This window comes from Oncorhynchus tshawytscha, linkage group LG02, assembly GCF_018296145.1.
Source record: "Oncorhynchus tshawytscha isolate Ot180627B linkage group LG02, Otsh_v2.0, whole genome shotgun sequence".
Lineage (NCBI taxonomy): Eukaryota > Metazoa > Chordata > Actinopteri > Salmoniformes > Salmonidae > Oncorhynchus > Oncorhynchus tshawytscha.
This window is the reverse complement of record NC_056430.1, coordinates 54,581,318-54,596,684: the sequence shown is the minus strand read 5'-3', so window position 1 is coordinate 54,596,684 and position 15,367 is coordinate 54,581,318. Positions and strand designations below refer to the sequence as shown.

Genomic DNA, 15,367 nt, shown 5'->3' with positions numbered 1-15,367 from the left:
TTATAGCTACAACCAATACCTAGAAACAACATTTGCAGTGTCAGTGTTGTCAACAACAAGCATACAGTTAGAAATACTAGAACTGGCTAGCTAGAAAGCAGAGTTAGCCGACATTAGCTAACAGTTAGCTATAGCTAACGAGCTAGCATTTTCGCATAAAAACCCAGCTTGCTGCCAAGGTATTGTAATTGATCGAAAACAACACACACAACCAGAAATGAGATGCCAATACATGAAACTTTTCAGAAAATACTTATTTTTACAACAACTATTTTGTTCAAGTTTCGAATAGATGTTATTATGACAGCCACATTACCTGCCATCTTGATTATCTGCTCGACGAGCTACCGTGTGGGCTGTCACTCAACGTAAGCAAAACTACTTCCTGAAAGTACTTCCTGATGTTTTTTTTGTGTGTGTTCATCAACAATAATTTAATTTGTGACGGAATCTACTTCATGATTATTGCAACGAACATAATGGCTTCATTGCTATATTTCCAAACCAAAAATAAACATAACTGTCACGTGACACATTGGATCGTAGTTCAAGATGGAGTCGATGCGGTACTATTTTATACCTTCTTAGCTACATTAATCAACATATGGCAAATTATATCAATGAGTATTAACGTTCCCAAGTTGAGGACTTACTTTGTATTTGTTTCGAGCGGTATGTTATTTTATGAAGTTAAGTTATTTGCCAGTAACTGAAACATCTGCTAGCTAGCAATCAGTCACGTGGTTGGAATGTTCATTAACGTTCTATTAATTTGGAGATCGATATGGCGCAGAGAGTTAAAAATGTGCCTTCTTGGGGTAAGCCAAACTTATTTGTATTCATGTGACTGAACTATCGATTCTCTGTTCATTCAGATTGCAATATGTCTAATCTCTCGTGGACAGGTGAAACAACGAGACTCTTTCAAAACTCACGTAGAATTATGTGATTACGAGCAGCAGTAGTTCCTGGTTTGGGGATTTCTTCAATGATTATTTGGACTAATAAGGATTGGGCGAAGGCGATGCGTCTTCTTCAGTGGGTTTCTAAGGCGCTGTGTGAACTGGTGCGGTGATTTTCAAATGCATGTGTGGATCACAGAAGGTTGGTGGAACCTTTTATTGAGGAGGATGGGCTCGTGATAATGGCTGTAGTGGAACGCTATCAAATACATCCAACACAAAAACACATGGTTTCCATGTGTTTGATGCCATTCAATTCGCGCCATTCCAGCCATTATTATGAGCTGTCCTCCCCTCAGCAGCCTCCTGTGATGTAAACAGATTCCATAACCAAAAGTAAAAATTGTCTGTATCATAACAATTAATGAAAACAAAAATGTGCTTTTTGATAAACATGGGTGAAATTAGTGGATGGGAAGGGTTTGGCCTAGAGTTTGCATTTCCAAGGTAGGAGACTTTGCTTCCTTCCTTTGAACAAAGGTAAACATAATAGAACGATCCAGCTTGTAGTCCCAAAAACTTGAAATTACTTACCTCTGGTTCATTTAGCCATTAATGTGGAAACTTAATGGGGAAAGAATAGGGTTTTGGGTTAAACACCGAAAATAAGTTATGAGATCAGGCTTTCGAGATCTTATACATTTTGTTCTACAAGATAATATAATTCAGTTAACATGACCTTTATGAATTATGAAGCCTTTATGAGCTATTTGTTTTTGTTCACCGGACGTGCTACCTGTCCCAGACCTGCTGTTTTCAACTCTAGAGACAGCAGGAGCGGTAGAGATACTCTTAATGATCGGCTATGAAAAGCCAACTGACATTTACTCCTGAGGTGCTGACTTGCTGCACCCTCGACAACTACTGTGATTATTATTATTTGACCATGCTGGTCATTTATGAACATTTGAACATCTTGGCCATGTTCTGTTATAATCTCCACCCGGCACAGCCAGAAGAGGACTGGCCACCCCTCATAGCCTGGTTCCTCTCTAGGTTTCTTCCTAGGTTTTGGCCTTTCTAGGGAGTTTTTCCTAGCCACTGTGCTTCTACACCTGCATTGCTTGCTGTTTGGGGTTTTAGGCTGAATTTATGTACAGTACTTTGAGATATCAGCTGACGTAAGAAGGGCTATATAAATACATTTGATTTGATTTTTTTAAATATTACATAAATTCTTCAAAATTCACAGTGAAGTTAGCTGATGAAGATTATCTCATGGAACAAAACGTATATGATCTCCTATGCCTGTGTTTACCACAGACCTTATTTTCGAAGTTTCTCAAAAAATGCCATTATTGTCCCTGTAGGCTTTGTCAAATGAACCATGACGGAGTTGGTGCCCAAAAAAAGGACGCCATTACTATTTCCCTCTATTGTTAACGGCATTCCCCCCCAGTAGTAAAACAGGAAATAACTAACTTTGGCAAGATAATTTTACCTTTGGGTAACCGAGATTACAGTATGTCAAGTGACAAGTGACAGAAGCCTCCATCTTGCTTGCTAAACGTTTTGTGCACTAGCTAAATTGAACTCACTTTACTTTGAAACTGACTGAAGTGTCTCAAATAAAGGCTTTATGTTCAAGTAGAAGTCATGAAATATTTAAATTAATTCTGTCAAAATAGACTCCTAACCTGAAATCAATACTACAGTACTAAAAGTTTGGACACATCTAGTCATTCAAGGGTTTTCTTTTATTGTTACTATTTTCTACATTGTAGAATAGTACTATTCAATAGTACTAGTACTATTATAGTACTATACTATAGTACTATAGTACTATTCACTAGAATAGTGAAAACATCAAAACTATGTAATAATACATACGGGATCACGTAGTAACTAAAAAAGTGTTACAACAAATCAAAACATATGAGATTTTTCAAAGTAGCCACCCTTTGCCTTGATGACAGCTTTGTACACTTTTGGAATTCTCTCACTTTTGGAACACTTTTGGAATTCTTGAAGGAGTTCCCACATATATTGAGCACTTGTTGGCTGCTTTTCCTTCAATCTGCGGTCCAACTCTTCCCAAACCATCTCAAATGGGTTGAGGTCAGGTGATTGTGGAGGCCATGTCATCTGATGCAGCACTCTATCACTCTCCTTCTTGGTCAAATAGCCCTTACACAGCCTGAAGGTGTGTTTTGGGTCATTGTCCCGTTGAAAAACAAATGATAGTCCCACTAAGCGCAAACCAGATGGGATGGCATATCGCTGCAGAATGCTGTGGTAGCCATGCTGGTTAAGTGTGCCTTGAATTCTAAATAAATCACAGACAGTGTCACCAGCAAAGCACCGTCATACCTCCTCCTCCATACTTCACAGTGGGAACCACACATGCGGAGATCATCTGTTTACCTACTCTGCGTCTCACAAAGACATGGCGGTTGGAACCAAAAATCTCACATTTTGACTCATCAGACCAAAGAACAGATTTCCACCGATCTGATGTCCATTGCTCGTGTTTCTTGGCCCAAGTAAATCTCTTCTTATTATTGGTGTCCTTTAGTAGTGGTTTCTTTGCAGCAATTCGACCATGAAGGCCTGATTCACACAGTCTCCTCTGAGCAGTTGATGTTGAGATATTCCTGTTACTTGAACTTAGTGAAGCATTTATTTGGGATGCAATTTTTGAGTCTGGTAACTCTAATGAAGTTATCCTCTGCAGCAGAGGTAACTCTGGGTCTTCCTTTTCTGTGGCGGTCCTCATTAGAGCCAGTTTCATCGTAGTGCTTGATGGTTTTTGCGAAAGCACTTGAATAAACTTTCAAAGTCCTTGAAATGTTCCGCATTGACTGACCTTCATGTCTGAAAGTAATGATGGACTGTTGTTTCTCTTTGCTTATTTGAGCTGTTCTTGCCATAATAGGGACTTGGTCTTTTACCAAATAGGGCTACCTTCTGTATGTCACCCCTACATTGTCACAACACAACTGATTGGCTCAAATGCATTAAGAAGGAAAGAAATTCCACAAAAACTTTTTACAAGGCACACCTGTTAATTGAAATGCATTCCAGGTGACTACCTCATGGAGCTGGTTGAGAGAATTTCAAGAGTGTACAAAGCTGTCATCAAGGCAAAGGATGGCTACTTTGAAGAATCTCAAATATAACATATATTTTGATTTGTTGAATTTTTGGGGGGGTTACCACTATGTGTTATTTCATAGTTTTAATGTCTTCATTATTATTCTACAATGTAGAAAATAGTAAAAATTAAGAAAATCTTGAATGAGTAGGTGTGTCCAAACTTTTGACTGGTACTGTAAGTATTCAAACCCCTGAGTCAATACATTGTAGAAGCAACTTTAGCAATGCTTACAGCTGTGAGTCTTTTTGGGTAAGTCTCTATAGAGCTTTCCACACCTGGATTGTGTATCATTTGCCCATTCTTTTCAAAATTCTTCAAGCTCTGTCAAATTGGTTGTTGATTGTTGCTAGACAACCATTTTCAGATGTTTCCATAAATCTTCTAGTAGATTTAAGTTAAAACTGTAACTCGGCTACTCAGGAACATGCCCTGGCTCCTTGGTAAGCAACTTTTGTGTAGGTTTGGCCTTGTGTTTTAGGTTATTGTCCTGCTGAAAGGTGATTTATTCTCCCAATGTTTGGTGGAAAGCAGACTGAACCAGGTTTTCCTCTAGGATTTTTGCCTGTACTCAGCTCCATTTTCTTTATTTTTTATCTTGAAAAAGTCCCCAGTACTTAACGATTACAAGCATACCATAACATGATGCAGGCACCACTATGCTTGAAAATATGGAGAGTGGTATTGAGTAATGTATTGTATTGTATTTGCCCCAAACATAACCCCTTGTAATCAGCACAAAAAAGTTTATTGCCTTTGCCACATTTTTTGCAGTATTACTGTAGTGCTTGTTGCAAACAGGATGCATGTTTTGGAATATTTTTATTCTGCACAGGCTTCCTTCTTTTCACTCTGTCAATTTCTCATTTCACAGCCATTAAACTCTGTAACTGTTTTAAAGTCACCATTGGCCTCATGGTGATATCTCTGAGCGGTTTCCTTCCTCTCCTGCAGCTGAGTTAGGAAGGATGCCTGTATCTTTGTAGTGACTAGGTGTTTTGATACACCATCCAAAGTGTAATTAATAACTTCAACATGGTCAAAGGGATATTCAATGTCTGCTTTTTGAAATGCTTTGCCAATAGGTGCAGAGTGAGTCCATGCAACTCATTATGTGACTTGTTAAGCACATTTTTACTCCTAAACTTAATTAGGCTTGCCCTAACAAAGGGCTTGAATATTTGACTCAATACATTTCAGTTTCAAATGTTTAAGTAATTTGTAAAAATGTCTAAACATAATTTCAATTTGACATTATGGGGTATTGTGTGTATGCCAGTGACCAAAAATCTAAATTTAATCTAAATTCAGGTTGTATCCTGACAAAATGTAGAAAAAGTCAAGGGGTATGAATACTTTCTGAAGGCACAGTGAATGTATGATGTAGAGATACAATACTGCGATTGTATTGCAATTTTATGTTCCAAACATATTGCTCACGATATGTCTGCTGCAGTGAGAGGAGAGCGAGCATGAGAAAATGAGTTTTGAGTCATGGAAATAAAAGTGCTGAAAACATGTTGTCTCACTATTTAAAAAGAAGATGGAGAACAAGCTATAGGATTAAAAAATATCTGAGTTTTCGTGCAGATACAGCCAATTAGAGCTAGCCAGGGTTGTGTTCGAGACCACCTGAAGCGAGACCGATTCAAGACTAAGAACGGAGCAAGTTGAGTCTGAGTCAACACCAAGACTGGAAGAGGGGGGGAGACGAGACTGAGTTAAGATCGGGACCGGGAAGGGAACGAGGGGTCCAAGACCAAGGCCAGAAAAAATGACCATGCCGCCATAATAAGAGTTCAAAATGTCCAGTATTTCTGTGTTCATATTTCAGAAGAACATACGGAGTCTTTAGACATTCATAACAGTGAAATAAATGCATGCTCTAGGCAAATAGAGCCACTCAAAATTATCACTAACCCAAACACAGTGGGGAACAATGAAGGCGTTCTATGCCTTCATAGGAGGGGCTAAGGATTTATAAAATAAGTATACAAAAATATAGCTGCAAGCAGCAATGCTGGGGGCCCACTGTGCCAGGACAAATTTCACACATAGGAGGAGCTACAGTGGCTTGCTTGGCAGTTTTCCTATTTTGTTGCCTTAGAACCTGGAATTAAAATAGATTTTTGGGGGGGCTTGTATCTTTTGATTTACACAACATGCCTACCACTTTGAAGATGCAAAATATTTTTTCTTGTGAAACAAATAAGACAGAAAAACAACAACAATAACTATTTACCCCCCCCAAAGTCAATACTTTGTAGAGCCACCTTTTGCAGCAATTACAGCTGCAAGTCTCTTGGGGTATGTGTCTCTATAAACTTGGCACATCTAGCCACTGGGATTTTTGCCCATTCTTCAAGGCAAAACTGCTCCAGCTCCTTCAAGTTGGATGGGTTCCGCTGGTGTACAATAATCTTTAAGTTACACCACAGATCCTCAATTGGATTGAGGTCTGGGCTTTGACTAGGCCATTCCAAGACATGTAAATGTTTCCCTTTAAACCACTCGAGTGTTGCTTTAGCAGTATGCTTAGGGTCATTGTCCTGCTGGAAGGTGAACTTCCGTCCAAGTCTCAAATCTCTAGAAGACTGAAACAGATTTCCCGCAACAATTTCCCTGTATTTAGCACCATCCAGCATTCCTTAAATTCTGACAAGTTTCCCAGTCCCTGCCGACGAAAAACATCCCCACAGCATGATGCTGCCCCCACCATGCTTCACCGTGGGGATGTTGTTCTCGGGGTGATGAAGGTGTTGGATTTGCGCCAGACATCGTTTTCCTTGATGACCTTCTTCCATATGTTTGGGGAGTTTCCCACATGCCTTTTGGTGAACGCCAAACATGTTTGCTTATTTTTTTCTGGAAACTTCCGTAAAGCCCAGCTCTGTGGAGTGTACGACTTAAAGTGGTCCTATGGACAGATACTCAAATCTCTGCTGTGGCGCTTTGCTGCTCCTTCAGGGTAATTTTTGGTCTCTTTGTTGCCTCTCTGATTAATGCCCTCCTTGCCTGGTCTGTGAGTTTTGGTGGGCGGCCCTCTCTTGGCAGATTTGTTGTGCTGTCATATTCTTTCCATTTTTTTTAAATAATGGATTTAATGGTGCTCCGTGGGATGTTCAAAGTTTAGGATATCTTTTTATAACCCAACCCTGATCTGTACTTCTCCACAACTTTGTCCTTGACCTGTTTGGAGAGTTCCTTGGTCTTCATAGTGCCGCTTGCTTAGTGGTGCCCCTTGCTTAGTGGTGTTGCAGACTTTGGGGCCTTTCAGAACAGGTGTGTGTATATGTGTATATATATGAAGCTCCTAAATAAGATCTGGTGCAACCAATTACATTCAGAAGTCACATAATTAGTATCACATGATCTGTCACATGATCTCAGTATAAATATATACATATATATACATACACACACACACACACATACATACATACATACATATATATATATATATATATATACATACACATACATACATACATATATATATATACATACACATATATATATACACACACACACACACACATACATACATACATACATACACATATATATATACACACACACACACACACGTTTGTATATATTTATACCTGAGATCATGTGACAGATCATGTGATACTAATTATGTGACTTCTGAAGGTAATTGGTTGCACCAGATCTTATTTAGGAGCTTCATAGGAAAGGGGGTAAATACATATGCACTTTTCTTTTTTTCTTTTTTTTTTTACAATTTTTTTTAAACAAGTAATTTTTTAAATTTCACCTCACCAATTTGGACATATTTGTGTATGTCCATTTAAATGAAATCCAAATAAAAAATAAATTTAAATTACAGGTTGTAATGCAACAAAATAGGAAAAACTCGTAGGGTTGAATACTTTTGTAAGGCACTGTAATTCTGTACTCCTTACCACACATGCCAAATATCACAACTCAAAATTAAACAGGTCATGCAATGTGCATATTCTGGACTATTTTCAATGATGTTGACTACTTTAAATGTCTTCTTCTCCATAGCATCTATGGATGCACATCTACAAGACTCTTGCTCAAACAATATGGTCTCAATAAGCCAATGATTTTTTCCATATTCTACAGATTAGCTTGACTCATACCCCTTAGCATGTGTGCCGAATTTCATCACTCTGAGTCAAACAGATCTATATAAACATATGCCGGTTTTAGTGCCACCGTGTGGTGGATCTGAATGTGCTTGCATATGTTGAGTTTTGACAGTGTTTGGAACATGTGTATCTACAATACAAATATCTGTGTCTGCTTTATATGCATTAATGTGCCAGACCACGCCCATATTAATGTTTTTTGACATACTAGTCTTGGAAAATTTGCACTTAGAGACCTTGGTCCATAGATGCCATATGTCAATGTTCACCAAGATTGTCCCAGTGGTTCTAGAGGAGATGTTATTTAAGTGTTTTTCACAAAATTCAAAATCGTGGAAAATCCATCATGGCAGACTTTATGGGTCCTTGAGGCAAATTTGTTGGCAAGACAGCACAAATAGATCTGGGACCAGGCTAGTTGTAGGCTTTAAACAGTACCGCTCATTATCCTGTGCTGTTATTATTTTGTGTGTGCCTTTCATCTACAATCTCCTGCTAGTACAATGGTCTATTCCCCTCTGTTGTCCTCTGGAGAGGGGTGAGATAAAACCGTGTTTGTCTTCTGTTCTCTGAGCTTGCCCGGGGCCATGGCGTTGAGGTAAAATGAAATGAAGCTTTGTTTAAGATAAGACAGACTGATGAAACCCGAGCTGTCTCTGCCTGCTGCCCAGTCCCGACTGATCCACTGCCACTGTCCCTGCCAGCTTCTCTTCCTCTCACACTTTCTCTCTCTGGATAGGTCTATTCAGGGTAGTGGTAGAGCCTACACCACATTGCTTAGGTTTACAGAGCTACAGTCTTAGAAGGATAGGGCCAAGAGGAAGGGGTAGGGAATGAACTGGGACTCTTTCTCTCTTTCTTTCTTTCACACACACAAACACTCTGTCTCTCCCAGTCTAACTGGCTGTGAGCGAAAACGTAGCAACATTTCTGGCAGTTGTTTTCCTTTATTGTAAGTGGCAGCAGCTGTATTTCTAAGTTGATCACTTCTTGAGAAGTTGTGGTCATCAGAACCAGTTGGCATATTAACCTCTCTGGGATATTCGGGTTGCAAGCGTCCCACCTCAACAACAGCCAGTGAAAGTGCAGGATTCAAAACAACAGAAAAATTCAAAACAACAGAAATCCCATAATGAAAATTCCTCAAACATACAAGTATTTCACACCATTTTAAAGATAAACTTGTTGTAAATCCAGCCACAGTGTCCTATTTCAAAAAGGCTTTACGACGAAAGCACACCAAACGATTGTTAGGTCACAGAAAAACAGCCATTTTTCCAGCCATAGAGAGGAGTCACAAAAAGCAGAAATAGAGATAGAATTAATCACTAACCTTTGATGATCTTCATCAGATGACACTCATAGGACTTCATGTTACACAATACATGTATGATTTGTTCGATAACGTTCATAATTATATTTTAAAAATCTCAGTTTACATTGCCGCGTTATGTTCAGTAATGTTTTCCTTCCAAAACATCCGGTGATTTTGAAGAGAGCACATCAATTTACAGAAATAATCATAAATGTTGATGAAAATACAAGTGTTATGCATGGAACTTTAGATAAACTTATCCTTAATGCAACCGCTGTGTCAGATTTCAAAAAAGCTTTACCAAAAATGCACACCATGCAATAATCTGAGTACAGCGCTCAGACAACAAAACAAACCATACAGATATCCCCAATATTGTGGAGTCAACAGAAGTCAGAAATAGCATTATAAATATTCACTTACCTTTGATGATCTTCATCAGAATGCACTCCCAGGAATCCCAGTTCCACAATAAATGTTTGATTTGTTCAATAAAGACCATCATTTATGTCCAAATACCTCCTTTTTGTTCGAGCGTTTAGTACACAATTCAAACTCACGACCCGCGGGCAAGTCCAGGTGAAAGTTCAGACGAAAAGTCATATTACAGTTCGTAGAAACATGTCAAACGAAGTATAGAATCAATCTTTAGGATGTTTTTAACATAAATCTTCAATAATGTTTCATCCAGAGAATTCCTTTGTCTGTAGAAATGCGATAGAAAGCAGGTCGCTCTCACGTAAGCGTGCATGATCAGCTCATGCCACTCTAGCAGACCCATGACTCATTCAGCTCTCATTCCCCCCTCCTTCACAGTAGAAGCATCAAACAAGGTTCTGTGGACACTGTGTAAACGATAGGCAATGACTTGAAAAACCACAAACCTCAGATTTCCTACTTCCTGGTTGGATTTTTTCTCAGGTTATTGCCTGCCACATGAGTTCTGTTATACTCACATGCATCATTCAAACAGTTTTATAAACTTCAGAGTGTTTTCTATCCAAATCTACTAATTATATGCATATTCTAGATTTTAGGACTGAGTAGCAGGCAGTTTACTCTGGGCACCTTTTTATCCAAGCTACTCAATACTGCCCCCCAGTCACAAAGAAGTTAACAGTTAGTGGAGTTTGGTTGAGAGCTTTAGGAGCAGCTGATGGAGATGGAATGAGAAAGAGTTGTGATTAGGCTACTACACAATCTCTGATGCCCCTCCGGGAAGAAGCTGGGTTCCCCTCGCTCTCTGCATTCCCTGGCACGGACAGACACCTTTCATTGGGTTGCCAGGCTCATAATTTCAGTAATTAACCTGCACACGCTTAGCAAAATAAGGGATGCTTTTTTACAGCTCCGTTGTGGCCAGAGCTGTCTGGTCTAGCTCTCGCTGCAAAATGCTCCCAGGGCACACTTTTGCGAGGGACCACACAAGACTGTCTATGCTGTCAGGTACTGGCTGAACTGCAGCAAGCTACACAGCGCTAGCCAGTCAGACAGGCAGCATCCAGTTCCCGCCATCTGCCAAGTATCCCAAATTGGACTCCCTCCGGTAGTCTCGGGGCCAGTAACAACTGTAATTGCACGGAATGTGTGCTTTTCCTGAGGTAACTGTGTTATTCCAAGCCGGGATAGTTTATTCCTTTTTATTGTAACGGAAAATGGGAATTGGTGGGAAAGTCGGTCCAAGTCAACGTTTGACTTTGTTTTAAAGCTAATCTCTTTATTTCATTAACTAATATGTGGCATGCCTGATTATTATTCCCATCATGGTTAAATAGGCTAATTATGTTTGAAGAGTTATGCTGAATATTATCCTAAAATGTAGAAAGACTGAACCTAAATGGTAGTCTAACTAATGACAGGTGCGTTGCCTTTTACTTGTCTCTGTTGCAGCTTTATTTTGTATCTCATACAGTTGATGGTCTGAATGTCACTCATTGTTACTTGTCAGTATAAATTATTACAATCATACCAAATTAAACATATACTGCATGCCTTTTCAACAACAGCAAATACTTGAGTTCAATATTCAACATTGCAGCATTTCTACCCAAATGTACATCTCATGCCCAAATCATCCCAAAGGCTGTCACGACTTCCGCCGAAGTCGGTCCCTCCCCTTGTTCAGGCGGCGTTCGGCGCTCGACGTCACCGGCCTTCTAGCCACTGCCGATCCACTTTTCATTTTCCTTTGTTTTGTCTTAGTCTTACACACCTGGTTTCACTCACCCAATTACCTGTTTATTATTTAACCCTCTGTTCACCATGTTTGTTTGTGAGTGACTGTTTTTTGTAAATCGGTCCGTTATTGTGAGCTCGTATATTTGCCTTGTATTTTTGTATTTTGAGTAAAGTACGTTAATTACTCATTTCTGCTGTCCTGCGCCTGACTCTCTACACCAGCTACACACAGGACTCTATTACAAAGGCTGCGTTTACACAGGCAGGCCAATTCTGATATTTTTTCCACTAATTGGTCTTTTGACCAACCAGTTCAGATCTTTTACCAATAATTGTGTACAATATCAGAATTGGGATGCCTGTGTAAACGTAGCCTAGTGTCTGAAAGTCATTGTGAATGAAGATACTTTGTGTAGGTAATTTATTCTATAACATCCTAATTTGGGGATATGGACTTTTTGGGCAAGCATGGTAAGGTTAGTATTTAGTGACAACAGCCAGGTAAAGTAAACCAAAGTATGAATCGCTGTCTCGCCTAGTCCAAAGACGGCTTATTTTTTAAATATGTTTTATTGTCACATACACAGGATAGGTGCAGTGAAATGTGCTGTTTTACAGGGTCAGCCATAGGCCTCACAAGTTGTCAACTGGCAGCTTCATTAAATAGTACCTGCAAAAACACCAGTCTCAATGTCAACAGTGAAGAAGCGACTCTGAGGCCAGAGTTCCTCTGTCCAGTGTCCATGTTCTTTTACCCATCTTAATCTTTTCTTTTCATTGACCAGTCTGAGATATGGCTTTTTCTTTGCAACTCTCCCTAGAAGGCCAGCATCCCGGAGTCTTCCCTGTTGACGTTGAAACTGGTGTTTTGCGGGTACTATTTAATGACACTGCCAGTTGAGGACTTGTGAGGTGTCTTTTTCTCTAACTAGACACTCTAATGTACTTGTCCTCTTGCTCAGTTGTGCACCGGGGCCTCCCACTCCTCTTTCTATTCTGGTTAGGGCCAGTTTGCGCTGTTCTGTGAAGGGAGTAGTACACAGCATTGTACGAGATCTTCAGTTTCTTGGCAATTTCTTGCAAGGCATAGCCTTAATTTCTCAGAACAAGAATAGACTGTCCATTTTGAGTCTGTAATCGAACCCACAAATGCTGATGCTCCAGATACTCAACTAGTCTGAAGAAGGCCAGTTTTATTGCTTCTTTATCACACAACAGTTTTCAGCTGTGCTAACATAATTGCAAAAGGGTTTTTTCGAATGATCAATTAGCCTTTTAAAATGATAAACTTGGATTAGCTAACACAATGTGCCAATGGAACACAGGAGTGATGGTTGCTGATAATGGGCCTCTGTACGCCTATGTAGATATTCCATTAAAAATCAACCGTTTCCAGCTACAATAGTCATTTACAAGATTAACAATGTCTACATTGTATTTCAGATCAATTTGATGTTATTTTAATGGACAAAAAGTTGCTTTTTTATTTTTACTTTATTTAACTAAGCAAGTCAGTTAAGAACAAATTCTTATTTTCAATGACGGCCTATGAACAGTGGGTTGACTGCCTTGTTCAGGGGCAGAATGACAGATTTGTACCTTGTCAGCTCAGGGATTTGAACTTGCAACCTTCCGGTTACTAGTCCAACACTCTAACCACTAGGCTACCCTGCCGCACCAGGCTTTTAAAAAAACAAGGACCCCAAAATTTTGAACAGTAGAGTATATATTTATTTTTACATTTGCAAAAAAACTTTGTCATTATGGGGAATTGTGTGTAGATTGCTGAAAAAAAGTTATTATTTAATCCATTTTAGAATAAGGCTGTAAAGTAACAAAATGTGGAAAAGGTCAAGGGGTCTGAATACCTTCCAAAGGCACTGTATGTAGCCTCAGCTTGTTTTTATTACGCAGGGTTTTCTGTTTTACTGGGAGAAGACCAAATGTATAGTTCTCCATAAATATTAAATTACTAACTGCTTTTGACACATTTTGCTCATCTTTTCCCGATGGCTACCACATGTGAGTCCTCGGTGGAATGGCTTGCCATACTTCCAGGTAACAAAAGCCACTTGGCATATAGGCTTGGAACACAAGGCCTTTTTGTTTTATCAAAAAGCTTTACCCCTCCATTTTGAGTTGATGTTTTCTCTCAAAGACCCTGTTGGGTGAAATGGAAAGTGGTGTAAGTCATATAACGGTGTCTAAATGTCACCGTATAAGACTTCTAGATTGGGTACTCTGTGAATGTAATGTTTTGGAAACAGGCGGTAGTAGTGATTGCGATGCTATTTTGGTAGCCTTGATTTTCTCATAAACAATTGCAAGCTAGATACACAATCCTTAAAGATGAATACAAAAATGTCAGTAACCTTTTCTTTGAAGTTCATCATCTCTTACTTTAATCATGATCTACAGTACTAAATATGCATACATGGCCCTTGACCTCACTATATCAGTGCAACCAGTTTGGCTGTAGATAAAGCCCTGTTGGAGGCTTTAGAAAACTAATTATCTTCCCTGTCTAGAGGGACAGCCTCTTTCTTTGAAGAATGATTGTAGCCCATTACTCACTATTCTATATCTCCACTTATTTCTCTGCTTTCCCATAGTTCCGTACGTTGGCACCAATGTACTACAGAGGCTCTGCGGCAGCCATCATTGTTTACGACATCACCAAAGAGGTACAGTATCCCCTCCTGTTTCCCTCTGGTAACATGGTGTGACATGACATTTGTTTTTTTCCTCAAATGTTTAAAGGGACAATGCCACTTTTTTTCTGTCATTCTTATGTCATCAGGAGTCATTTGCAAAATAAATCAGCTTTCTCCGTCACTGAGAAACTCAGTTTTTAAAATATTTTTTTTATGACCCCCGCATAGGGACAGGTTTTCTTAGGACCTTCTTATATTTTTGATTACAGAAAAAATGCTCCAAATAGATTGACCTTTGCAAAAATGTAGGTATCCATGCATGGCATACAGCTTGTATGTCTACTGTAGGCGACTATGGGATCCCACTGGTCACTTTGAGTCAAATATAGGCATGTCCAGTAAACATATACTGTCCATACTCATACTCACACCTGTTTAAATCCCACACACGCACACAGTTACGTTATGCGTTGCATAACATTATCTCAAACTCTAATATGTAACAATGTAAGATGTTTACTATATGTATACTATAAAGTAGTAATAACTTTATAGTATATAGTTGCTATGGCACCCTAGTAGCAGCATAAGCAGAGAGCTCCTGTGCATTTGTAAATATTTTTGTAATTAATGAATTAAGGCTTTGTATAATCTTTTTGTTTTAAGAATGAACAATTAATATAACTAATTAATGTCATCAGAATCAACCACGGCATTAAGACTGCAGGTGAAGTTGGCTATTCATTTCTTTGTTTTGCTAGCTAGCAAGCAGCTAACATTAGCTGGCAATTGTTTTGATTCGAATGCAAGCTAGTGTCCAGAGGTTGAGGATGAAGAGAAGTCCGAAAGCAAGACGGCAGATCGGTGCGGTGAGTTTAATCTTGAATTATTATTGAAATGTTGTGTGCTTTCTGGAGCCACGTGACTGACATAGCATCATCCAAGTTGCTTCATTTTGGCAGTAGTGAAGGAGTAGCTAGCTACCTACTAAGGAGTCCATGGACTGCAGTGCCACTGGCTAAGCT

The 15,367-nt window shown here is 39.2% G+C and overlaps 2 protein-coding genes across 6 annotated transcripts in view; one reads left to right on the top strand and one right to left on the bottom strand.

Moving 5' to 3' along the window:
* LOC112266994 (serine/threonine-protein phosphatase 4 regulatory subunit 1) overlaps nt 1–462 on the bottom strand; it is a 42,926-nt gene extending 42,464 nt beyond the window's left edge. Inside the window, exon 1 of the mRNA XM_024444988.2 lies at nt 317–462. Coding sequence (XP_024300756.2) covers nt 317–323 — 7 coding nt within the window. The 5' untranslated portion in view covers nt 324–462. The remainder of the gene's footprint in view (nt 1–316) is intronic.
* Nucleotides 463–511: 49 nt separating this feature from the next.
* Nucleotides 512–15,367, top strand: part of LOC112267005 (ras-related protein Rab-22A) — a 32,906-nt gene continuing 18,050 nt past the window's right edge. The window contains exons 1-3 of one of the 5 annotated variants that reach the window (XM_042300926.1): nt 512–818; nt 14,301–14,372; nt 15,157–15,211. In XM_042300926.1, the coding sequence (XP_042156860.1) occupies nt 15,173–15,211 (39 nt within the window). In that variant the 5' untranslated portion in view covers nt 512–818; nt 14,301–14,372; nt 15,157–15,172. The other 4 variants (XM_024444997.2, XM_024445007.2, XM_042300908.1 and 1 more) reach the window with 4 other exon arrangements.